The sequence below is a fragment of the Emericellopsis cladophorae genome (assembly GCF_022114955.1).
Source record: "Emericellopsis cladophorae strain MUM 19.33 chromosome Unknown NODE_22_length_311439_cov_122_237611, whole genome shotgun sequence".
NCBI lineage: Eukaryota > Fungi > Ascomycota > Sordariomycetes > Hypocreales > Bionectriaceae > Emericellopsis > Emericellopsis cladophorae.
The window spans coordinates 16,345-41,504 of record NW_026250947.1 but is presented as its reverse complement, the minus strand read 5'-3'; the positions used below and the strand labels follow the sequence as shown (position 1 = coordinate 41,504).

General features: G+C 58.4%; 5 protein-coding genes across 5 annotated transcripts; all 5 read left to right on the top strand.

The window, feature by feature from the left end:
- Positions 1 to 1,434: 1,434 nt before the first annotated feature.
- J7T54_002231 (glutamate synthase) lies at positions 1,435 to 8,234 on the top strand (the record flags this gene model as incomplete). The annotated part of the gene is made up of 4 exons (XM_051506403.1): positions 1,435 to 1,479; positions 1,619 to 1,991; positions 2,040 to 8,028; positions 8,078 to 8,234. 4 exons carry the CDS (start codon positions 1,435 to 1,437, stop codon positions 8,232 to 8,234), a joined length of 6,564 nt encoding a protein of 2,187 aa, XP_051362195.1.
- Positions 8,235 to 9,131: 897 nt separating this feature from the next.
- J7T54_002230 (Vacuolar transporter chaperone-like protein) lies at positions 9,132 to 11,554 on the top strand (the record flags this gene model as incomplete). The annotated part of the gene is made up of 3 exons (XM_051506402.1): positions 9,132 to 9,774; positions 9,831 to 11,413; positions 11,468 to 11,554. The coding sequence occupies 3 exons, from the start codon at positions 9,132 to 9,134 to the stop codon at positions 11,552 to 11,554; spliced, it is 2,313 nt and encodes a 770-aa protein (XP_051362194.1).
- Positions 11,555 to 12,407: 853 nt separating this feature from the next.
- Positions 12,408 to 14,957, top strand: J7T54_002229 (uncharacterized protein; the record flags this gene model as incomplete). Its single annotated transcript, XM_051506401.1, has 4 exons — positions 12,408 to 12,542; positions 12,631 to 13,953; positions 14,002 to 14,801; positions 14,855 to 14,957. 4 exons carry the CDS (start codon positions 12,408 to 12,410, stop codon positions 14,955 to 14,957), a joined length of 2,361 nt encoding a protein of 786 aa, XP_051362193.1.
- A 1,783-nt stretch (positions 14,958 to 16,740) lies between these two features.
- J7T54_002228 (putative sugar kinase-like protein) lies at positions 16,741 to 18,847 on the top strand (the record flags this gene model as incomplete). The annotated part of the gene is made up of 3 exons (XM_051506400.1): positions 16,741 to 16,904; positions 16,988 to 17,699; positions 17,759 to 18,847. The coding sequence occupies 3 exons, from the start codon at positions 16,741 to 16,743 to the stop codon at positions 18,845 to 18,847; spliced, it is 1,965 nt and encodes a 654-aa protein (XP_051362192.1).
- Positions 18,848 to 19,212: 365 nt separating this feature from the next.
- J7T54_002227 (Nucleoporin NIC96) lies at positions 19,213 to 25,134 on the top strand (the record flags this gene model as incomplete). The annotated part of the gene is made up of 4 exons (XM_051506399.1): positions 19,213 to 22,275; positions 22,338 to 22,666; positions 23,489 to 23,703; positions 23,762 to 25,134. 4 exons carry the CDS (start codon positions 19,213 to 19,215, stop codon positions 25,132 to 25,134), a joined length of 4,980 nt encoding a protein of 1,659 aa, XP_051362191.1.
- Positions 25,135 to 25,160: the final 26 nt, after the last annotated feature.

Sequence of the window (25,160 nt, the reverse complement as noted above, 5' to 3'; positions counted from 1 at the left end):
ACAACGTACGTATACTCGTAGGAGTCGGCGCGAGCGCATCCGAAGGGAAATCCCTCCGTTCATCGGCGAGTGAATGCCAGTGCAACGCGGTCAGGCACATCGGCCTTGAGCTGATTGGTGCCTGTCGCACGTAGGCTCGAGTTCTTGCCGGTCCAGGACCTGCGCGCCGTGGCCTGTTTGCGGCGTTTTCAGGTAAATCAGCTCCAGGCGAGCGAAGCGCAATTAATCTTGGCCGCTAAAACAGAGCCGCGGTCAGTTGTCCTCAATTCAGCCTGCTGGCTACGTACGTCCCGCAGGAAAGCCCCCCACCCCATGTCTCGCCTTGTCCCAGTCTCCAACAACACCCGCTTGAACGTTGTTGACAGAAAAACTGAGGCTAATAGGAGAACCCGTCCCCGACTTGCTCGCTGCCACACGCCAGTGTTAAACAAATGTAGAAAAAATATGCTATCTTTTCTGGTTGTCAAAACCTATTAGGTGCTACAAGCGAACCGTAGCAACAAAAGGACAGCGAAATGCAATTGACTGCCGCAGTGCGTATGATTCCGACGAGTAGGTGGCTCTAGGCTACCTATAACACAATTAGACTCCACCCCATCTACTCCGTGGTGACATTTAGACTAGACGCTCGGCTCGCCTCCTCCAAGATCCCCTACGTGGTCTTGGCACGTCGAGGCTGGCTGGTTGAGTTGCAAGGTGGGCAGACAAGTCCCTCGTTCCGAAATAAAAACGAAGCCAACGCCCACTCCCACCCTCCGCCTGGCCTTTTTTCCTTTCCTGCTCCCCCCTCTCTCAATAGCTGTTTTCACTCCCCTTGAAATCCGAAGCCATTGCCACGATACCCCATAGAAGGCTCTGACCGAGGGACCGAAGCAGCCTGGTAAGTGATGTGACATTCTCATGACAACTTCCCCCGCGACACCACGCAGCCAAGGCTATATCACAAACGACACGAATGGGAGGCAACGACGATACCGAGCACAACAGAAAGAGACAAGCGACCACACTCGCGCTTGTCTGTCGATTCCCAATCTGTCGAGAACTTTGGCTCTGCGCTGCCGCTGCATTTGGCCGCCTGGCAGCTTGCGGTCATCGTGCAGCATGCTCTGCATGATTCTGCGCTCCGTCCTCTGTGCCACCCTCGCCGTCAACTAGCGCATGCACGCAGACCATAAGGAAAAGGAGCGCACGAGGGCAGAATTCTGAACAGTCTGCGTCTCAAAAGCAAAGTGAATTGGCTCTAGTTCATCGCTCTTTCCTCCTGGTTGTGCGTGCGCGACTGGCGAGCCCAGGCTTTGGCTTGTGAAATAGAGGGGCATCGTGGGGCAGCGAATCCGGAGCCATGCATTTGCGGTTTCCAAAAAAATTATGGGCGGAACGAAAATGGAGGCTCAGGGTTGCCCAAGCTTCTTGCAGCTCCCCCCCACTTTCCCGATGGGGGGCAATCGCCTCATGCCAATCAACGCCTCGCTCAAGCCAGTCCGCGCCAGAGTCTCTCGCTTCATTAAACTGCCCGCCTCTGGACAAGACTTCCTATTCTCTCCGTTTCGGCCACCTTTTGCTTCATTCTTCGCATCTCAATTTCATCGAGGACCGCTCGCTGACTAACATCTCTTAGCTTAGCGATCGAGCGGCCTTTTGCTGCTCTTGCCGGTATAACCCGAATACCGCGCCCTCACATCACACGAAGAATCGTCAACTACGCAACACCCCCACCCTCCTCACCACTACCCCCACCTCCTCCCTAGGCGCCCACAAAGCCTCGCCTAGCATGGGCCTGAACGAGGATTTCGACGACCGACAGATTCACCTCGAGGCTGAGAAAGAAGAATACACGCCATATGAGTATCAGACCGAGAACAATGGGTCTTGGGCTGGTGCCCTGCCCGTGAAGCAGGGTCTTTACGACCCCTCGTTTGAGAAAGATGCTTGCGGTGTCGGCTTCGCCTGCCACATGAAGGGCAAGGCCAGCCACAAGATTGTCAGCGATGGTGAGTACATGTTCCCTCTCGCCACTGTCTAGAACTAACGTCAAACAGCTCGCAACCTGCTGTGCAACATGACCCATCGTGGTGCCGTGGGTTCGGATGCACGAGACGGTGATGGCGCCGGCGTCATGACTTCGATCCCCCACCGCTTCTTCATCAAGAACTTTGAAAAGGAGCAAGACATCAAACTCCCGCCCCAAGGCCAGTACGCCGTGGGTAACTTGTTCTTCAAGCCCGACGCGGAGACCTTTGTTGAGTCAAAGAGGCAGCTGGAAGATGTTGCCGAGTCGTTGGGCCTTCGAGTCCTGGGATGGCGCCAGCCCCCCGTCGACTCGACCCTCCTGGGTCCCGCCGCCAAGTCGCGCGAGCCCATCATCGCACAACCCTTTGTTGTCCTCGCTTCGGCCTATGGAACCGGCGTGGTCCCAGAGAACACCGATCCCGAGAAGTTCGACGAGAGGCACTTTGAGCGCCAGCTGTACGTGTTGCGGAAACGTGCCACGCACACCATTGGTCTCCAGAACTGGTTCTACATCTGCTCCCTGTCGAACAAGAACATTGTCTACAAGGGTCAGCTATCCCCCGTCCAGGTTTACTCCTACTACCACGATCTTGTCAACGCCGACTATGAGGGTCACTTTGCCCTTGTGCACTCGCGTTTCTCTACCAACACATTCCCATCGTGGGACCGCGCGCAGCCCCTGCGCTGGGCCGCTCACAATGGTGAGATCAACACACTGCGAGGCAACAAGAACTGGATGCGCGCCCGAGAGGGTGTCATGAACTCAGACGTCTTCAAGGAGGAGCTTGAGCAGCTGTATCCTATTGTTGAGGATGGCGGCTCTGACTCGGCCGCCTTCGACAACGTGCTCGAGCTGCTCACCATCAACGGTGTTCTTTCACTGCCTGAGGCTGTCATGCTCATGGTTCCCGAGGCGTGGCAAGGCAACGATGACATGGATCCCAAGAAGGCTGCCTTCTACGAGTGGGCTGCCTGCCAGATGGAGCCTTGGGATGGCCCAGCTCTGTTCACCTTTGCTGATGGTCGGTTCTGCGGTGCCAATCTGGACCGCAATGGTCTGCGCCCTTGCCGTTTCTACGTCATGGACGACGACCGCATCGTTTGCGCTTCCGAAGTTGGAACCATCCCCATTGAGCCCGAGCGCGTCATCCAGAAGGGTCGTCTCCAGCCCGGGCGCATGTTGCTTGTCGACACGCAAGCTGGTCGAATGATTGACGACAAGGAGCTCAAGGATGCTGTTGCCAGCCGTCACGACTTCCGCACATGGCTCGATAACCAGCTGATTACTATGCCCAAGGTTCTCGAGAAAATGTCTAGCTCCATGGACGTCGCTGCCAAACTCGATGACAACGTCATTCAGGAGGACCCTCTCTTGCTGTCTTTCGGTTACACTCACGAGCAGGTCAGCCTGTTGCTCGGCCCCATGGCCAATGACGAAAAGGAGGCCCTTGGTTCTATGGGCAATGACGGCCCTCTTGCCTGCTTGACCCAGGCTCCCCGTCTCCTCTATGACTATTTCCGCCAGCTCTTCGCCCAGGTCACCAACCCTCCCATCGACCCGATCCGTGAGTCCATTGTGATGTCTCTCGAGTGCTACGTCGGTCCCCAGGGCAACCTGCTCGAGATGGATGCAGGTCAGTGTGGTCGTCTGCTGCTGCCCAGCCCCGTCCTCTCCATTCCCGAGTTCAACTCGATCAAGAATATGGCCTCTGTCTGGCCCGAGTGGACTGTAAAGACGATTGACCTGACCTTCCCCAAGGTGGAGGGTGTTGAGGGTTACATCAAGCACCTTGATCAGATCTGCAAGGAGGCCGATGCCGCCATCGAGGCTCGCGACCGCGTTATTGTCCTCTCTGACCGTAACACCTCGGCTGACCGAGTCCCTGTTTCCGCCGTCCTGGCTTCCGGTATGGTGCACCACCACTTGGTTGCCAACAAATGGCGTTCCATGGCTGCTCTGGTTGTTGAGACTGCCGAAGCTCGTGAAGTCCACCACATGTGTGTTCTTCTCGGCTATGGCGCTGATGCTGTCAACCCTTACCTCGCTATGGAGTGCATTCTGAAGCTGAACCGTGAGGGTCTTGCCAAGAGGCCACTCGACGACGAGTCACTGATTCGCAACTACAAGCACTCTTGTGACGGCGGTATCCTCAAGGTCATGAGCAAGATGGGTATCTCCACCCTAGCTTCATACAAGGGCGCTCAGATCTTCGAGATTCTGGGACTCGATGACGACGTTGTTGAGCGTTGCTTCCGCGGTACCGCGTCTCGCATCAGGGGCATGACCTACGAGCTCATTGCTCAAGATGCGTTCCGTTTCCACGAGCGTGGTTTCCCTACACGTTCCACTGTCAATATCAAGGGCCTTCCCGAGTCTGGCGAGTATCACTGGCGTGACGGCGGTGAGCCGCACATCAACGATCCTACTTCGATCGCCAATATCCAGGATGCTGTCCGCACTAAGAACGATAAGTCCTACGAGGCATACTCGCGTTCTGAGTACGAGCAAATCAAGTCTTGCACGCTCCGCGGTATGTTGGACTTCAAGTTTGAGGATCGGGAGGCCATTCCCATTGACCAGGTTGAGCCTTGGACCGAGATTGTTCGTCGTTTCTGCACGGGTGCCATGTCCTACGGTTCCATTTCTATGGAGTCCCACTCCACTCTTGCCGTTGCCATGAACCGTCTCGGAGGCAAGTCCAACACCGGTGAAGGTGGTGAGGATCCTGAGCGCTCTGAGCGCATGGCCAACGGCGACACGATGCGCTCTGCTATTAAGCAAGTTGCATCTGGTCGTTTTGGTGTCACAGCTGCCTATCTTGCGGACTCTGATGAGCTCCAGATCAAGATGGCCCAGGGTGCCAAGCCCGGTGAAGGTGGCGAGCTGCCTGGCCACAAGGTCTCCAAGTCCATTGCTCGCACCCGTCACTCCACGCCCGGTGTTGGTCTGATTTCGCCCCCTCCTCACCACGACATCTACTCCATTGAGGATCTGAAGCAGCTCATTTACGATCTCAAGTGCTCCAGCCCCCGATCGCGCGTTTCCGTCAAGCTCGTATCTGAGGTTGGTGTTGGTATTGTCGCCTCTGGTGTCGCCAAGGCCAAGGCCGACCACATCCTGATTGCGGGTCACGACGGTGGTACCGGTGCCTCGCGCTGGACTGGTATCAAATACGCCGGTCTCCCATGGGAGCTGGGTCTTGCCGAGACTCACCAGACTCTGGTTCTCAACGATCTCCGTGGCCGTGTCGTCGTGCAGACCGATGGTCAGCTGAAGACAGGCCGTGATGTCGCCATTGCTTGTCTGCTTGGTGCTGAGGAATGGGGTTTCGCTACCGCTCCTCTCATCGCCATGGGCTGTGTTTTCATGAGGAAGTGCCACTTGAACACCTGCCCTGTCGGTATTGCCACTCAGGACCCTGACCTGCGTAAGAAGTTTGAGGGAACACCCGAGCATGTCATCAACTTCTTCTACTACGTTGCCAACGAGCTCCGTGCCATCATGGCCCAGCTTGGTTTCCGCACCATCAACGAGATGGTTGGTCATGTCGAGGTCCTCAAGATGCGCGACGACCTCCGCACCAACAAGACTCAGAACATTGACCTGTCACTGCTCCTGACGCCTGCTCACAAGCTTCGCCCTGGCGTCGCCACTTTCAATGTTCGCAAGCAGGATCACAAGCTCTATGTCCGCCTGGACAACAAGCTCATCTCTGAAGCCGAATTGACCCTCGACAAGGGCCTGCCCTCGCGCATTGAGTGCGACATCGTCAACACTGATCGTGCCATGGGCACTTCGTTGTCTTACCAGATTGCGAAGCGCTATGGCGAGGCTGGTCTGCCATTGGATACCGTGCACGTCAATATCAAGGGATCCGCTGGTCAATCCTTTGGTGCTTTCCTGTCACCTGGTGTGACCCTGGAGCTTGAGGGTGATGCCAACGATTACGTCGGCAAGGGTCTCTCAGGTGGTCGCTTGATCGTCTACCCTCCCCGCTCTGCCGTTTTCAAGGCTGAGGACAACGTCATTATCGGCAACGTCTGTCTGTACGGTGCGACAAGCGGTACCTGCTTCTTCCGTGGTGTTGCTGCTGAGCGCTTCGCTGTCCGCAACTCCGGTGCCACAGCTGTCGTTGAAGGTCTCGGTGACCACGGCTGCGAGTACATGACCGGTGGCCGCATTCTCTGCTTGGGCAGTACGGGCCGCAATTTTGCGGCCGGTATGTCTGGAGGTATTGCATACATCCTAGATGTCGATCGCACTTTCCAGGGCAAGCTCAACACGGAGATGGTGGAGGCCGGACCTCTGGATGATCCTGTCGAGATCGCCTTTGTCCGTGGTCTGATTGAGGATCACCACCACTACACTGGTTCCGAGCTTGCTGCCCGTATCCTTGTCGACTTCAACCGTGCACTGCCACGCTTCGTCAAGGTCCTTCCCGTCGACTACAAGCGCGTCCTCGAGCAGGAGGCTGCCGAGGCTGCCGAGGCTAAGCGTGCCGAATATAACCTTCCTGTCGTCTCCGGCGTTCACCAGAAGAAGGATTCCGAGAAGGCTGCCAAGCTCCAGGATCTCGAAGAGGCGGTCGGTGACAGCGCTGTCGAGAAGAAGCGCGCCCTTGTCCTCGACAAGACCAAAGGCTTCAAGATGTACGCTCGTCGTTCCGAGAAATACCGTGCTGCTGCCACTCGTACCAAGGACTGGGCCGAGCTGAGTTCGCGTCTCAATGAGGATGAGCTCAAATACCAGTCTGCTCGTTGCATGGACTGCGGTGTTCCGTTCTGTCAGTCCGAAACTGGATGCCCGATCTCCAACATCATCCCCAAATGGAACGAATTAGTGTTCCAGGGCCAGTGGAAAGACGCTCTCAACCGTCTTTTGATGACCAACAATTTCCCCGAGTTCACTGGTCGTGTCTGCCCTGCTCCCTGCGAAGGTGCTTGCGTCCTGGGCATCAACGAGGACCCCGTCGGCATCAAGTCCATCGAGTGCGCCATCATCGACCGTGGTTTCGAAATGGGCTGGATGGTTCCCACTCCTCCCCCGGTACGCACTAGCAAGAACATTGCCATCATTGGTTCTGGTCCTGCTGGTCTTGCCTGCGCCGACCAGCTCAACCGCGCCGGCCACACGGTCACTGTGTACGAGCGGGCCGACCGCCTGGGTGGTCTTTTGATGTACGGTATTCCCAACATGAAACTTGACAAGCGCATTGTCAAGCGTCGTACCGATTTTATGGCTGCCGAGGGCGTGAAGTTCGTCACTGGCGTTGCCATTGGCGAAGACGGCCAAGAGTCGCTGGCTGACCTCCGTGGCAAGAACGACGCCGTTGTCATTGCCACGGGTGCCACTGTTGCCCGTGACCTGCCTATCAAGGGTCGTGAGCTCGAGGGCATCCACTTTGCCATGGAGTTCTTGCACAAGAACACCAAGTCTCTCCTCGACTCTGAGCTGGCAGACAACACATACATCTCTGCCAAGGACAAGAATGTTGTTGTCATTGGCGGTGGTGACACAGGTAACGATTGTATCGGTACTTCTGTCCGTCACGGGGCCAAGTCTGTGACCAACTTTGAGCTGCTGCCTCAGCCTCCCCCGGAGCGTGCCAGTGACAACCCCTGGCCCCAGTGGCCTCGCGTTTATCGTGTGGACTACGGTCACTCTGAAGTGCGCCAACACACCGGCAAGGACCCTCGTGAATACTGCATCATGTCCGAGGAGTTTGTCGACGACGGCAGCGGCAAGGTGAAGGGTATCAACACCATCCGCGTCGAGTGGACTCGCTCGCCCACTGGTGGATGGGACATGAAGAAGGTCGAGGGCTCGCAAGAATTCTTCCCTGCCGAACTTGTCTTCCTCTCCATGGGTTTCCTCGGCCCCGAGGCTCGCGTCTTGGGTGACGAGATTGAGAAGGATGCTCGCAAGAACGTGAAGACTGCGCCTGGCAAGTACGCCACAAACATTGACGGAGTCTTCGCCGCTGGCGACGCCCGCCGTGGCCAGTCGCTGATTGTCTGGTAAGTCAAGACGTTTGCCTTCAGCATCCAATGTACTAATGAGACACAGGGGTATCAACGAAGGCCGCATGGCTGCCCGCGAGGTTGACTTGTATCTGGAGAAGAGCACCAACCTTCCTGTCACTGGTGGTATCGTCAAGCGCACCGCGCAGGAGATTTTCCACCAGGTCGAGGCTCAGGCACATGCTCAGGCTTTGGCTGCCTAGGGAAATTCTCTCTGACAAAGTTATTGAGATTATTCCTGTACACATCTTGGTCTGTCGAGCGTGGAGTTTGCTAAGTGGGGCCGGGTCTGTTATGATACCATAGACTGGATGATGATGGCCACGACGATTTTGGAAAAGGGTATTGCAATGTTTGGGTTATTGTAGTTTTGGATACTCATGTCTATATGCTTTATGAACATATTTATACTACGTTTGTCACTGAGCTTGTTGGCTTCAAGTTGAATTTCGAGACTGCTGCAAAGCTTTCCCGGATGGCCTGTTCTAATATGTCCATGCTTTGTCCAAATCGCCAATACGTGTTCTGTCGCTTGAGTGAATACTTATTAGTTACTTATACATGGAGGTGGTTCGAGCATTCCTCCTCCCAATTGCCAATGACTGCTTGCGGGAAGCCGCGTTAGCGTCTGTGCCATGCAGCGATTATTGTCGTATGTGAATTGTCTTATAAGATTTCAGTGATCTAATTACTAATCAATACGTTTAGGCGACCATGAGTGAATACTCAAACCAGATCTAGAGCTTGAGTCTCGCCGGGAGAAAAATATTGTGATGGTTAGGGTCGGAAAACCACGAGCTGCGTCATTTATGACTTTCACGTGCTAAGGCTTGACAGATGATAGGTCAATTGGGCCAATTGCGCGGTGCAAGCTCTGCGCGCCTACCCGGAACCTGCAGCAGCGGCTTGATGCGATGTGGGGGCCTTCCAGACTCCAGTAGCAGCCTCGTGAAGGCTTGCCTGCCTACCTCGCTTTCCTCACCTCGTCTCGCAGCATCACTCGAGGCCAGTCGTCAATCCGTGGCCGCTCATCGAGCTCTTTTATCGAGAAATACCATAGCAAATCGAGCAAGCCATACATCAAATACCGCTCGCCCAGCATGCGTTTCGGCAAGCGTCTCAGGGAAGCTATCTATGCTCCCTGGAAGGACAAGTACATCGACTACGCGAAACTCAAGAGCCTCCTGCGCGAGGACCAATCGGACGATGACGGGACGCCTTGGACCGAAGAGGACGAGCAGCGCTTCTGTGATGAGATATTCAGCAACCAGCTCGAAAAGGTCGCTCAGTTCCAGCAGGAGCGCTTCGACGCCCTTCGCCAGCGCGTGGACAGCACCTTTGAGAAGCTCAAGGAGCTGGCTCCCGCCGAGGCGGACCAGCCTCTGCCAAAAAAGGGCGACATTTCGGCGCAGCGACTCAAGGAGCTGCAGGCGGAGCTCGACAGTATCACCGACGAGGTCAACCAGCTGAAGAAGTACAGCAACATCAACTACACTGGGTTCCTCAAGATTGTCAAGAAGCACGACCGCAAGCGGGGCGACCGATACCGGGTGCGTCCCACGATGCAGATCAGCCTAGCCAAGAGGCCCTTCAACTCGGAGCAGGGCTACGCGCCGCTGGTCAACAAGCTGTCCATCATGTACTTTGCCATTCGTCAGCAGCGCGAGGAAGGTGGCGAAGCGCCGCTCGACTTGGGCTCGCAGCAGGAGACGCTCAACGGCGAGAAATACACTGCTCACAAATGTATGTGCTCGAAACTTGAGAAAGGAGACAGTCTCGCTGACCAGCACGAACAACAGTCTGGATCCACCCCGACAATCTGCTCGAGGTCAAGACGCTGATCCTCCGCCACCTACCCTCCCTCGTATACAGCGACAACAGCGCCAAGGAAAGCGACGACAACGATACCCCCGCAGTCACCTCGCTGTACTGCGACAGCAAAGACTTTGCCCTCTACTCGGGCAAGGTCGACCGGGAGTCCGAGGCTTCCTCTCTCCGCCTGCGGTGGTACGGCCAGCTCAGCAACTGTCCCGTCATCTACATTGAAAAAAAGACGGTCGACGCCAGCGGGAATAGCCACGAGTCCAAGTTCACTATCAAGGACAAGTGGGTGAAGCCCTTCCTCGAGGGCGAGTACTCGATGGAGCGCTCTGTCCAGAAGATGGAGAGGCAGGGGCGTCCCCAGGAGGACATTGCGGACTTCAAAGCGGCCGTGTCGACGATCCAGGACTTTGTCAAGGAGAAGAAGCTCTCGCCTCTGATCCGGGCCAACTACGTCCGGACGGCCTTCCAGAAACCCACCGACGACCGTGTCCGCATTCTCATCGACACCGACCTGGCCTTTATCCGCGAGGACACGCTTGACAAGGACCGTCCGTGCCGCGACCCCAAGGAATGGCACCGCACCGACATTGACAGCAGCAACATGAGCTATCCCTTCTCCAACATCAACCACGGCGAAGTCTCCAAGTTCCCGTACGCCGTGCTGGAGCTGAAGCTTAAGGAGGACGGCTCGCGCAAACGCCCGACCTGGGTGCAAGACTTGATGGCGTCCCATCTGGTGCACCCAGTGCCGCGGTTCTCCAAGTTTGTGCACGGTGTGGCGTCCCTCTTTGAGGACTACGTCAACAGCCTGCCGTTCTGGCTGAGCGATCTCGGCAGGGATATCCGCAAGGACCCCCAGCAGGCGTTTGAGGACGAGGAGCAGCGGCGCGCGCAGCAGGCGGATGATGTCCAGGCCGTCGGCAGCCTGATTGGGACCAAGTCGGGGTCCTACAAGATGGCGCAGAGCTCGCCGCTGGGCAAGTCGTACCTGTCCGACCGGATGGCGGCCGAAGCCAAGGCCAAGGCCACGCAGAGGCCCCAGCAGTCCATCAGCGAGGAGGTCGGCGAGAGCAGCGGCGCGGGTGAGGCGTCACAGGAAGGGGAGCAGTCTCGTGGGTACGGGACGCTGTCGTCTGTGCTCCCCAGCTTCTCGCTGTCCAAGTACTCCTCGGCCAGGCGCGGGCAGTCCAGCGGTAAGTTGCCCGAGGGCGTCGTCAAGCCGACGGAGTGGATCAAGAACTCTGGCGAGCTCAAGGTCGAGCCCAAGGTGTGGCTTGCCAACGAGCGGACGTTCCTCAAGTGGCAGCACATTTGCATCCTGCAGGGCAGCCTGGCCCTCGCCCTGTACTCGGCGGCCGGCGAGAGCTCGTTGGCCGAGATTATGGGCGTCGTCTACACCCTGATTGCGGCCTTTGCGGGCTTTTGGGGGTACTCGATGCTGCGCGTGCGGCGCGGCATGATCCTGGAGAGGAGCGGCAAGGACTTTGACAACATGATCGGGCCCATGGTGATCAGCGCAGCGCTCATGGCGGCGTTGGTCCTCAATTTCATCTTCCAGGTAAGATCGCAACGGTGTCACATGAACACCGGACGCATTGCTAATGAATCGCAGTACCAGAATGCTATCAAGAAATGGAGGGAGCACGAGGAGGAGCATGGGGCTGCCGAAGCCAGTGGTTTCATGGACGAGCTCAAGTAGTGATTGATTGCCAGCCACCAGACGATCCCAGCCTTCCTCAATATATCTACCTTTTATTAGCTGTTAGAATGGCGGCCAGCCGGTATTCGGAATACTTTTGCATATAGACAGCATTGCCTCACTGAATGTCAGTTGTGAACGTCTGTCAGCCGCCATTCGACTCGTTTGCCGTATTGAATCGCGTCCTCGTCCGCCTCACTTGTTGCCAGCGTTCATTCGATGCCTTTTGACTGGAAAAAAACGGTCTGCAGGAGAGGCGAGCGTATGCATGCTGCTCTGCTGCACGGCTGCCCTATCAACATTGCGCTGGCACGTCGGTGTCTGGGCCCATTGTCATCCATCACCTGCTGCTTGTTTTCCTGCATCTTGCATGCAAGCTGGGACCTCGCTCCATCGTCGAGTCCCGAGGCTGCTCATTGCGCACCGCGCAGACAGTTCGCTACCGGTATCTCCAAATCATCGACTCGTCTTCTTCACCTTGATTCGATTGCCCCGCCAAGGGCCAAGGGCTCCGCCTACAAGTCGGTGTCACAGACTCACAGTCACCAAGAGCAGCCTCGTCCCACTGCAAGGGAAACTATCCTATTTACGACGCGCGCGCCCTTAGTTAGCTCGGTGCTACCATACATTACCTGATCACCTTGCCTTTGAGGGTTGTGGCTGAGTTCTGTTTTATCCCAGAGCAGCACCTCGCAACCTCACGCACCTCACATCACCTTCTACCTGTTTGCGTCGGAACAGACCAACTTGGATGCGGAGCAAACCAGGAGGCGTCGTGGGCGTCGCTTGCTGATGAGAAGAGAGACAAGTAGTAATCAGATTGGCACACCCGCCTCGCCGTCTCGCCGTACAGATGGAGGCGCCTCTGCAGAGCCAGACACCGCCTGCTGGGCCCTTGACACCCACACCCGCCGATGAGAAGAAGAGGAGCTTCTGGGGAGGTTTGCTGCGGAGGGTGAGCACGCCGAGCACCAAGCCCCCACGGCAGGTGAGTCGGTCTACTTTCTTCACAATTCTAAGCCTTTTATTCCCTTTCTTTTTTTGCGCCAAGCGACGCGTGCTGATGAGGAAAGCAGCCGCTGAGGGAGCCCAGACGGATCAGCGATCCACCACCGCGAAGGGAGCGACGGCGGTCTTTTACGCATGAGACTCTCGCAGGACCGTCGCGACGTGCGACCGCACAGCCGCGGGAGCCGCAGAACGGACAGAACGGACAGAACGGACAGCACGGACAGCACGGACAGCACGAACACCAGGCGGATGAGCCAAGGCAGGAGAACGAGGCCCCGCGCTCGAGGAAGAGTCGAGGGAAGCGACCGGCGGTCGAGAATGGACACCGGACACCGTCGCCTGCAACACTCACGACATGGCCGCCCGCGGGCGTGCCAGAGCACGAGGACCTCACGCCGCGTCAGGCCGCCGCTTGGATAGTGCGTGGTGCGCCGATATTCAAGGGCCACAAGAGGGCCATACCGCATATGCCAGAGCAATACTACGCCCTGTACACGACGACGAGCGGCAACCGAGATGCGGGGAGGGATGGCGCGGACGACCACGATTCCATGACACAGCTCATGTCTCTACGATTGCAGGGCAAGGAGAAGGCGCAGTTTCCGTGGGAGACGCTGGAACAGCCAAGCTACGCATTCCACTACGGGTACTTGGGCGGCACCATCACCTTGAACCAGTGGATGTGCGTGGCCAGCGCCCTGCCGCCTACGATTGCACTGCGAGATTCAGGCATCGACCCACGACCCATGGATCTGCACAAGATCTTTGAACGGCTGCGAGAGCTGCGCGCCGGGTTGGAAGACGACGACCCAGACCTACTCTACAAGATCTTATACAGGAGGATACTCCGCGACCCGGACCGCATCCTGCACCCGCACAAGTCCCTGGATAAACAGATCACAGACCTCATCCTCGTCCTCTCGCGCCCGGACTGGATCGACCTGAGCAATCCGCGCAACCACGTCGTGACTCGGTACATCTTCGACAACGGGCAGGAAGGATTCGAGGAGACGTACAGAAAGTTCTTCCACCAGGTCCTCCTGAGCTTGGAGCTGGACATGCGGATCCAGAGCGACCAGCACGGCGAGTGGGCCAAGGAGAAACTGCTGGCGCAGATGCCGCCCATCATCCTGTGGGACCTGGCGCTGGCGCGGCGGTGGAAGGAGAATGTGCGTGTCGAGCAGGCGGGCAGGACACCGGGCGAGGTGCAGCTACGCTACAAACTGAAGAAACGGCAGGTCAGGCTGCTGAAACGGTTCGCGCAGACGATGAAGTGGCCCAATCTGCACGAGACCCTAGAGACGTTGAGGAGGAAGGACAAGGAATTCGCCCTCGACGACATCAGCTCGGACGCATATGCCTTCTTTAGCGGTCTTGTCATGCCAGGCGTAGGTCTTGCGGTCTTCCTTGCAAACAGGTGAAACTGACGTGCCTAGCCCACCTTTCCCTTCTTGATCATGAACACGCTCCTCGACCTGGACCCGGATCCCGCCACGGACGAGCTCGCTCTGCTCACGCACACGCATCCGAACTGCGGGTTTCAGTACCGCAGTAGCTACACGTACTGGTCAGCGAGCTGCATCGTCGGCAAAGTCCTCGCGCCCACGTGTCACTCCCTCGCGGGATGGGTCGGCCCAGCACGACCAACGCCTGACCTTGCGCGCTCCCAGATTGCGCGTATCCGCACGAGGAAACCACGCCAGAGGCCGCGGGTGGAAGATATCGAGAGCATGCAGGAGCGCTCCGAACCACTCGGTCCAGAGGCCGAGGTGTACCCTGTCCAGGAATTCCAGCTGGACCGCGTGGATGCGGAGGACGTTGACATTGTGCGCATCGAAACCCTGGGTCTGCGCGCGGCGGCGACCGCGGTCGGGGAGGGCGAGCGAATGAATGGCCCTCGGACGTTCGACGCGACGCTCCAGTTTGCGATTGACGGTACGTCCTGGCCTCTGCGGCTCATGTTCGACGTCTCCTTTGTGTCGGCCTGTCCCTGCAGTGATGGTCCGCACCCTCTCTTCTTCGACTATGCATATCACAAGATCTTTGTGGAGGACATTATGGAGATACAGGACTGGGGCGGCGTGTACAGACCCAACGCCGCGAAGCGCAGCATCGAGGACGAGGAGAAGGTGCTCGCTGTGCAGGCCCTGGGCGTCCAGGACAATGAGGTCCTGGCGAGGGCATGGTGTGCCCACTGGGGGCTCAGTGCGGTTGTGGCGGACGTACGGCGGACGTGGTGAGTTTTGCGCAAAAGTCTTGGGGGAGAAAGTGAAGCTAACGTAAAAACAGCATGTCGTGCGCCATTCGTGAGGCGTATGCCGCGACGTTGACAGTCGTCATTCTCGTCGAGGGCCAGACGGGCGACGACGACGATGACAGGGTGGACAACTGATGACGGCGCGTGGTCACAAGGGTCTCCCTCAATGTTCTTCTTGTCATAATGGGGAATCCTCTCTTCCCTTTCCTCACCATGGGAATTGGTGTTTACGGTGATGGTGTCGTGGTGGCGAAAGGGCGGTCTGTCCAGTTTTGCCACTTGTACCAAGCAAGCGAGCCAGTCAATTGATGAAATGAATTACGATGCATGCATGCATATTGAAAACGGTGAACGTTTGATACTCCCAACAAATTGGTGGTGGTGGTGAAGGTTGTGGAATGTCGAGTTCTGCCCTGGTCGAGACCCCCCACGGGACAGGCAGCAGCGCGATGCGGAGGTTTTATCCCTTAATTTTTATTTTTTTAATTTCTAATTTATTTTCGGGTTTCTCTTTTGCAAAGACTGGAAGGACTGGTAGCTTGTGTGGTCTGCTGTACATTGTGCTACGTATTGGGTGGACATGGTGGCGTCGAGAAAAGATCGCGAGATGGCCGGCGGTGTGGTTTCGGGCGTTTCCAGAGGTGAAGCTTTGTTCTGGTTTAGTGTCCGTCATCCGAACGGCCATCTCCCTCCGAGGCAGGAGCGACTGGAGCTCTTTCTTCATGCCAGTGTTCGCTATATCGATGGAGGTAAATTCATTACCAGTTGCACAGACCATGATCACTGCCGCGAAGTCACTTGCCGACCGTTGGACACGGTAGATGGCAAGTTCTGGTCAAGCAGCAAGTGGACAGGACGCTGCTCCGTACTCCGCACTACCCCTGCGACCTGGCAGCGGGGAGCTTTGCCCCCGCGGACCTCTGGGCGGGGCCACACAGCTCGCCACTTTTCCACGAGCCTGCTCGGTCTGATCCGAGCAGCATGCAGAGGTGGTGACTGCGATTTGAATTATGCGACGGGTGGTGTCAGCCAACCCACTCGACTACGCGAGCGTACCGAACCGCGCATGTGTCATTGATATTCGTATCTGAGGCCTGATGGCCAGTGGGTGTAGCCTGTTTTCAGGTCTTGGGATTCTCGGGGACTGGAGGGCGCGTCCCCGCGCGCCATGCAGACGGCCAAACCTGACCATATCGATGATGAAGGTCCAAGCTCCAACAGACTGGATGTAAGACACAACCTCGACGTTAGCACAGATTCAGACATGCTGAGTTGTGTCCACGGCAGCAGTGCAGCTCTTTGCTGCGATGTATGCATGGGAGCAACGGCGGAGTCGACATCTGGACGCTGTGGCGAGCACGGGGCGAGAATGGCTCGCCAACGGCCGGCCTGCATCGACATGGGGGGGCATGCATATACCAAAGGAAAAGCCGGGCAGTTGGATCAAAGAAGACCACGAAGCGATCGTTTGGCCATCTTTCTGGTCCCTGCGCTCAGCAAGTTGCTGAGCTTTCGACAACATCTGTCCGGAGACGGTGGGAGACAGACATCGAGTGGAGGGGGGGAAACGGTGGGGTATAGGGGATCGCGCGCCCTGCACGCAGCCCCCCGGGCCCTGGAGCCAGCAAAGGCAATGGTGGGTAAGAAGATACCTTAGTGGTGGGGTATGATGCGGAAGTGGGGGTTGGCTGGTCACCTTTGTTGCCTCCAGACTGCTTCCAGTCCTGTCCTCCATCGACTTGGAATGTCCAGCTCGAATCTCCTGCTCCTCAACGTACTACAGCCCATCCCATCTTCTACGCACGCACACCACCCTCTTGCTTCTGTCTTATCATTTCCCACGGACCAAGAGACCGCTGTCCCTCCACGGACCACAGACTGTCAACAGCCTTTCTTACGCAATACCCCCATCTTCAACATGTCCTCCGGAGTTCCTACTCCTCGCCGCCAGGGCAGCCAGATCGACTCGCCCGGCGTCCGGACGCCGCGTCGTCAGGGCAGCCAGTACGAGACCGGTGGTGTCCGGACGCCTCGCCGCCAGGGCAGCATGTACGAGTATAACAAGCCCATCAAGCCATTGGAGTGAGTGTCCCTCTTCACAACCCCCCCAGCGCGCTCATTGCTTCAAAGGTGCCTGTGTACTAACCAATGGCTCCAATGGATAGGCCGCCCAATGTCCTCGACCACTACATCGGTATCGACGTCGGTACCGGCTCAGCCCGCGCTTGCATCATTGACGAGGCTGGCGACATCAAGGCCCTGGCTGCCGAGGACATCAAGCTCTGGAAGCCCGAAGTCGGTTACTACGAACAGTCCACCACAGACATCTGGCACTGCATTTGTCAGTGCGTCCGACGCGTCGTGGGCGAGGCGGCCATTGACCCGGACTCGATCAAGGGCATCGGCTTCGATGCTACCTGCTCACTCGCCGTTTTCCACACAGACACTGACGAGCCTGTCACCGTGACGGGGCCCGATTTCTGGAACGATGGCGAGGATCGCAACGTCATCCTTTGGCTCGACCACCGCCCCGAGGAGGAGACGGACAAGATCAACGCCACCAACCACAAGCTGCTCAAGTACGTCGGCGGCAAGATGAGCATTGAGATGGAGATCCCCAAGGCCCTGTGGCTGAAGAACAACATGCCCCCCGAGCTCTTTGAGAAGTGCAAGTTCTACGACTTGACGGATGCGCTGACCCACCTGGCCACCGGCAACGAGGTGCGCAGCTTCTGCAGCACCGTCTGCAAGCAAGGGTACGTGCCCGTCGGCGTCGAGGGCAGTGAGAAGGGCTGGCAGGAGGACTTTTTCGAGGAGATTGGTCTGGGCGACTTGGCCCAGGACAACTTTAAGCGCATGGGTGGTGTGCACGGCGTGGTATGTTGCGTCAGGGCTCTCGTCCAACCCAGATGATCATGCTGACTTTCATCTCATAGAACGGCAAGTATGCCAGTGCTGGTGACCATATTGGCGGGCTGTGCCGCACTGCTGCTCTCCAACTCGGTTTGCCCGTGGGCATCCCCGTGGGCAGTGGCGTCATTGACGCCTATGCTGGATGGGTCGGTACTGTTGGCGCCAAGGTCAAGCTGACCGGCGATGAGCTCAACCCTGATCAACCCCACAACGATGTCTCCCAGGCATTCTCGCGCCTGGCAGCCGTTGCTGGCACCTCCACCTGCCACTTGGCCATGTCGAGGAACCCCGTGTTTGTCCCCGGTGTCTGGGGCCCTTACCGAGATGTGGTTCTGCCCGAGTTCTGGATGGCCGAGGGAGGTCAGTCGGCGACGGGTGAACTGCTGCGCCACGTGCTCGACATCCACCCAGCCTACAGCGAGACCCTCGCCCTCGCGCGCGCCGAGGACAAGCACATCTACGATTTTATGAACTCCCACCTCGAGTACATGCGCGAGCAGAGGGGCGCGCCTACCATCTCGTACATGGCACGCCACTACTTCTTCTACGGTGACTTTTGGGGCAACCGCTCCCCCATCTCGGACGCAAGCATGCGTGGCGCCATGATCGGCATCGACAGCGACAAGAGCACCGACAACATGGCCATGTGGTACTATGCCACCATGGAGTTTATCGCCATGCAGACGCGCCAGATCATTGAGCAGATGAACAAGGCCGGCCACCAGATCTCGTCCATCTTCATGTCGGGCTCGCAATGCCAGAACCCCATCCTGATGGATCTCATCTCCACCATTTGCCAGATGCCCGTCCTGATTCCTCGCTACGTCCACGCCGCCGTCGTCCACGGCGCGGCCATGCTCGGTGCCAAGGCGGCGAGTCACGCCTGGGCCCTGAGCGTGCCTGGTGCTGAGTCCGAGACGCTGTGGAGCATCATGGATCGCATGAGCAAGACCGGTCGCGTCGTCGAGCCCGGTCGGAACAAGAAGGAGAAGGCTCTTTTTGATGCCAAGTATGAGGTCTTCCTCGAGCTGTGCAACAGCCAGCAGGCCTTCCGCAGCAAGGTTGACAAGGCTGTCGATAGCTGGGAGGTCGAGGCGCCTTCAGCTGAGTGATGTGGCGGGACAGAGCGTAAAAGATATATAATGTAATACATGATGACGATTGAGAATTTGACAGAAATGAGGACAAAGTAAGGTTCATGGGCCTAAGAATGAGTGATTTGAGAAGAAGTGATCCAAAAAGCAAACAAAAAAAGCCGTTGACTGAGGACGTTCTTTGGTTGCTGGGACGTGAGTGCAGTGCCCCGTTGTGATTGGCCAGAGCTGCTCTAGCAAACAAACCACCTCCAAATTTCCAATCCAGAGCTTTCAGCAAACGCGCTCCATTGAACATTTGATCGCGACCGCGACGCCTGCCATTGCTCGCTTTCACCTTCCTTCCATCGACGTCTCCTCGACGAAACGAAAAGTCGCTCGTCATGTTCGGCTCGACGTCCAATTCCGGAGGAGGAGGTCTCTTTGGCGGTGCCAACCAGAACAAACCGGCCACTGGCGGTGGTGGTCTCTTTGGCGGCAATGCCACGGGTAATACAGCGCCAGCAAGCAGCACTGGAGGAAGCCTCTTTGGATCCAGTCAGAATCAGACGCAGGTCAATACGCAGGCTAACACTGGGCTTCCACGCTCCAACTTTCTGAATTCGCAGAGCCAGAACCAGAACCAGAACCAAGGCTCGACCAGTCTGTTTGGTCAGACTGCGCAAAACCCACAGACACCCAGTCTCTTTGGTCAATCGACACAAACCCAACAACAACCATCATCACAGCCGACGACGAGCCTCTTTGGCGCTTCGACAAATAATAACACCACCTTGGGCTCCTCCATGGCGCAACCGAGCAACCAGAACAACAACTTCTCAAGCCTCAACCAGTCCCAGCAGCCGTCCAATGGCCTCCGCGCTTCGACAATGGTATCGGGTGGTGGTGAGCCGCAGCCTGCGGGTGCCTACTTTGACAGCCTCCTCGCCAAGAGCCAGAAGGCAGGTGGTGAGGGCAAGAGCAATATGGAGGACCTCCCCAGCCTCGAGCTCGGCCTGGGTGACCTGCGTCATCGCCTGCGCAAACTCCAGTCGAAACCGAGCGAGCGAACCCTCGACGGCAAGGCGCACTATCTGCTCGCCGGCTCGGGCGTCGACCCTCGCGCCGCCCTTAGCGGGCTGAATGTCAAGAGTGGCGCGCCGGTGGATCGTGTCGCTCACGCGCCGAGTGAGGTCGACGTCGACACATACCTCTCGAATCTGCAGACCAAGACCACGCTGGACATGATCGCCGACGGGCTCGAGCGCTCCGCCAGGGACTTTGACAACTTTCTCGAGGATAACGTGACGATGGAGTGGGATGCGCAGAGGAAGCGCATCTACGAACACTTTGGGATCACGCCACGGGAGGACAGTGGCGCCAGCCGCGAGTCACAGGCCGGCTTCGGACGGTCGTCCCGGCGTAGCAAGGGTCCCGGCGGTATGTCCAAGGCCGGGAGGAGCAGCATGTTTGGCAAGTCGGCTGCACGCTCCGTCATCGGCGCCCCCAGCCGGGTTGGAACGCATACGGCTGGCTTTGCCGACGTGGAGAGATCTGTCGCTGACGCAGGTCCTTCGGCCACCCGGGCCATGGACGATCGGGCCACCCGTGACAAGCAGGCGAAGCTCGCCGAGAAGGTGCGCAACCTCAACGCCTGTCGTCTCTCGGATCGACCATACCCCATCCTGGCGGAGCTGGCCGACGTGACGAGGAAGTCCACCGAGTCGCATGCTGCGCACGTCCACGAAGCGTACCTCGCCATGGCGGAGATTGTCAACGAGATCCCCGACGCGGTGACGTTTGTGAACAACACCACGGCCAAGGAGCGCCAGTACGCGGAGCGGTACCTGGACCCCGACACCAACTCGCAAAACGCGGTCAACATGAGGAAGCAGGTTCTCAAGGGCGCCAATCGGTTCTTGGAGACGCAATTCCTGCGCGAGGTGGAGGCTCTCATTGCAAAGCACCCGCATGAGGCAAAGCTGGGGGGTATGCCCACCATCACCAGCAAGATCAAGGCGTACGTTCGTCTCCGGGCGGCGAGAAAGGACCTGGTGCCGGACGGCGTCGAGCCCACCTCCATGGAGGTCAAGCAAGAAGGGGGCCACATGGAGCGAGAGTACGTCTGGGCGGTGGCGTTCTACCTCCTCCGCTCCGGCCACGTCCAACAAGCGTCCGAGTACTTTAGGAACAATTGGGAGATGTTTAAGAGCCTAGACCTAGGGTTCCCGCTGTTCGTGGCCAGCTACGCCACGAGTGCCGACAGGCGACTCAGCAGCAAGAAGGCGTCGGTGGACTGCGCGAAGCACTACGCCAACCTGCTCAAGAACAAGGACATGGTGGATCCCTTCCGGCTGGCGTGCTACAAGGTGGTCGGCCGTGTCGACCTGAGCGACCGCAACCTCGACGGTCTGAACACGGACATCAACGACTGGATCTGGCTGCAGTTCAACCTGGCGCGCGAGACGGACAAGACCATTGAGATGGCGGGCGAGTCGTACGGTCTGGCCGAGGTGCAGACGACGATTCGCGAGATTGGCCAGAAGCACTTCCCCAAGGGGCCTGGCGAGAACAACAACGGCAGCTTTGGCATGTACTTTTACCTCCAGCTGCTCTGCGGCCTGTTTGAGGATGCGGTCGCCTACCTGTACCTCTTCTCGTACGTGGACGCGGTCCACTTTGGTCTCGCGCTGGCGTTCTATGGACTGCTGCGCTCCAGCGATGCCATGTCCGAGTCCAACGACTTGAGGACGTACAGCACCAAGAGCCTGCCGCAGATCAACTTTGGGCGGATGCTCGGGTACTACACGCGTGACTTCCGGGCCGCCGACGTGGTCTCTGCGGTGGACTACCTCACGCTCATCTGCCTCAACAGCGATCTCGGCGGTGAGGCGGGGCGACGCCACTCGGAGCTCTGCCACGAATCGTTGCGGGAGCTCGTCCTCGAGACGAGGGAGTACAGCAGGCTCATTGCCGACATTCGACCAGACGGTCGCCGCATCCGCGGCGTCATTGAGGAACGGGGGCGACTCATCGACATTGACGGTGAGGAGCAGTTTGTCAACACGGTCACGCTGCAGGCGGCCAGCTTTGCGGACGAGAATGGCCGGACGACGGACGCAGTGCTGCTCTACCACCTTGCGGGCGAATACGATACCGTCGTGGCCATTGTCAGTCGTGCCCTGAGCGAGGCGATTGCGCAGGAGATTGGCGAGGATCCCATGCGCCTCATGCCCGTCAAGCCACGCGCCGTGGGCGACGCCGAGGCACCACCCGGCAGCAGCCTGAGCCTCGCGGCCATTGACGACCCTGTCGAGCTGGCGAGGACGATGATGCAAATCTACGATCAGGATGCCATGTACTCGAACAGGATCATGGGCCCGACGAGGGAGGCGTGCCACGTGCTCCTGCGGATGAGCACAATCAAGACGGGCATGGAGCATGGACAGTGGGCCAACTGTCTGGATGTGAGTTCCCTTCTCGTTTCCCCTTGATCGACCGCAGCAGAGGACTAACACGGACAACACAGGCGATCCGCGAACTTGAGATCCTCCCTCTCCAGGCCCGGGGCGACCCGAGCGCCATCCGCGCCTACGCCGCCAAGTTCACCGGCCTGCCGCAGCCGGTGGCGATCAACGTGCCCAACCTGCTGCTCTGGACGATTGCGTGCTGCACCCGCCAGCGCGCGTCGCTCTCCCGGGACGGGCAGTACAGCGGGAACGAGGGCACCAAGCGGCAGATTCTCGAGCAGCTGCGGCAGATCACGCTTGACCTGACGACGTACACGAGCCAGCTCAAGTACAGGTTCCCGCCGCACCTGCACGAGGCACTGGCGCGGGCGTCGGCTGTTGATATCCCGTGAGACATGGCGTGGGAAGAAAGGAGGCGGACTGCAGTCCAGTCTCGATGGACATTGGAATCATGAAAGACGGACACGAGCATATGTAGACGACACTTGAAGTGATGCAGCTCAATCCAAATCTTGCTCTGTGTCTTGATGTCAATGTCAATCAATGTACGGATACTGTCAGTCAATCAGGCAGTCATGTGACCTGTTGTCCCGACGGAAACGGCGGGCAGGTGCGAAGGGCCCAGGGCCCAGGCCCAGGCAACAAGTAGGCCGCACGGACCCCAGCCTCCCTCACCCCCCTCCCCCCCGCTCATGACTCGGTCCTCCCTGTTGCGACCCAAATGCTCTGAATCATTCTGTGCGCGCGCGAGCGCGTCCACCTTGATTTTTCCCACTCTTCTGTCCTGCCCTGGCCTGTCCCCTTGAACGACGTCCGTCCCACTCGAAGCCTCCAGTCGCTTGCTTGGGCCTATTATTGTATCTGCCTGCCTGCCTGCCTGCCTGCCTGCGCGCGCACCTGGGCCACCCTACCCCGGGACGTTGCATCCTTTTGCTGCTGACGCGAGGGCGTTGATTGGCAATCGGGGGCGTTTCCCCCTCGAGCGCTGTGAGCGTCGCGTGAGATAGGCGCAGACCACTAGTGCGGTCGTAGTCAATTGAGATTGAGAAACGTACCCGCTGGGCCGCTGTTGATCTCTGTCGGAAGCAGAGTGGGTTCCCACCCACAAGAACCAGCCTACCGGCGTCGCGGCTGGAGTATCCGTGGACCGTACCCTGCCTGCTCTGTCGTTATCTCATATCTCCTATCTGTCATCCCCGGAAAAACAAAGGGCAAGCAAGGGCAGGCAGGTCATGGCCCCGGGGCCCGAGGATGTGCTGGCCGAGCCCAGTCCAGGCGGTGATTCGGTCGTCAGCAGCAAGCGTGATCATTCACCCCCTCCCTCTGGCGATGCCGCCAGCAAGAAGAAGAAGACCACGGCCGGCGCGGGGAGTCGTGGCGTGGCCAATCTGACGCCGGAGCAGTTGGCCAAGAAGAGGGAAAATGGTGAGTGGCCCTCCGCTCACATACTGAGCAAATGGACTGGACTGACATGCAAGCACAGACCGTGAGGCCCAGCGGAATATCAGGCGCAGGACAAAGGAGCAGATTGAGACCCTTGAACGGCAGATTCAGGAGCTGCAGAGTCAGCAGCCATACCAGGAGCTCATGGCCATGAAGAGAGCCAAGGAGGCCGTCGAGAAGGAGAATGCCGATATGAAGGCCCGCCTGCGCAGCATCGCCCTCGATCTCCAAGGTATCGTCGGAACGCCAGATCTCCCACGTCCGTATGCCTCGCCGGCCCCTCCGTCCGGGCCCGTGCATGCCACCACGCCAGCGAGCACGACATCGTCTGGCAGCGCAGAGCTTCACTCGTGGCAGACGCAGGCGCACCAGAGCGAGCAGGCCAAGATGCAACTACAGCAGCAGAGGCACGACATGCGCCATGGCCTGGACATGGGGCCCGAACGGCTAGGACTCGACTTCCTCCTGGGTCAGAACCAACGGCCGCCCAAGATCCAGACGGGCGTGAACGGGGCGCAGGACACGGCGCGGTGGCAGCATATCCCCATGAAGCACGACTGGACGGACGTGCGGAATGACCAGGCCCTCCGAGGACGAGGCGCGAGTGCCGGCACCCAGCTCTGGGAACCGTCCAAGTCGAGGGAGTCGAGCGTCGGCGCACCATCGACGAGCACAACGCATGCGCATCGACCAGCGGTGAGTGACGCTTCTCCAAGGGCACTGACGCCGCCGTGGGCGATGCAGATCAAGAATTGCGGACCTACGTGCCCGCTCGACTCGATCCTGCTCGACTTCTTGGGGGAACGGAGACAGAGGGCAGCCGAGGGGTTGCCTGCTCAAGAGGTCGTCGGCCCTCGCTACCCGTCCGTCTCGTCCTTGCTCAACCCGGCACACAGCGCAATGTCCCACCCCCTTTCAAAAGTCTTCACGGACATACTCTCCACGTTCCCCGACATATCCACGTTGCCCGAAAGAGTCGGTGTCCTCTACATCATGTTCCTCCTCATGCGGTGGCAGATCTCGCCGACGCAGGAGAACTTTGACCGCCTCCCGCCCTGGGTCCGGCCACAGCCTGCGCAGCTTCAGTACGCGCATCCCGCGTGGATCGATCACCTGCCCTGGCCGGCCATGCGAGAGAAGCTGGCCAAGGTGTACACGCCCCACGACTATCACTTTGAAAATTTCTTTATCCCCTTCACGACCACGATACGCGTCGGTTGGGGATACGAGGAGACGGACACTCTCCTACAGAACCCCGACAGCGAGGAACTCATGGTCAACCCTGTGTTCGAGCGCCATCTGAGGAATCTGGACAACTGGTCGCTGGGAGAGCCGTTTGCCAAGGCGTTCCCGGGGTTGATCGAGACGTGCAGGATTGACTACTCGGTCAAAGGGGCGAAGACGCGCCTGTGAAGAGGAAGGTTGGGGGGGCAGACTTG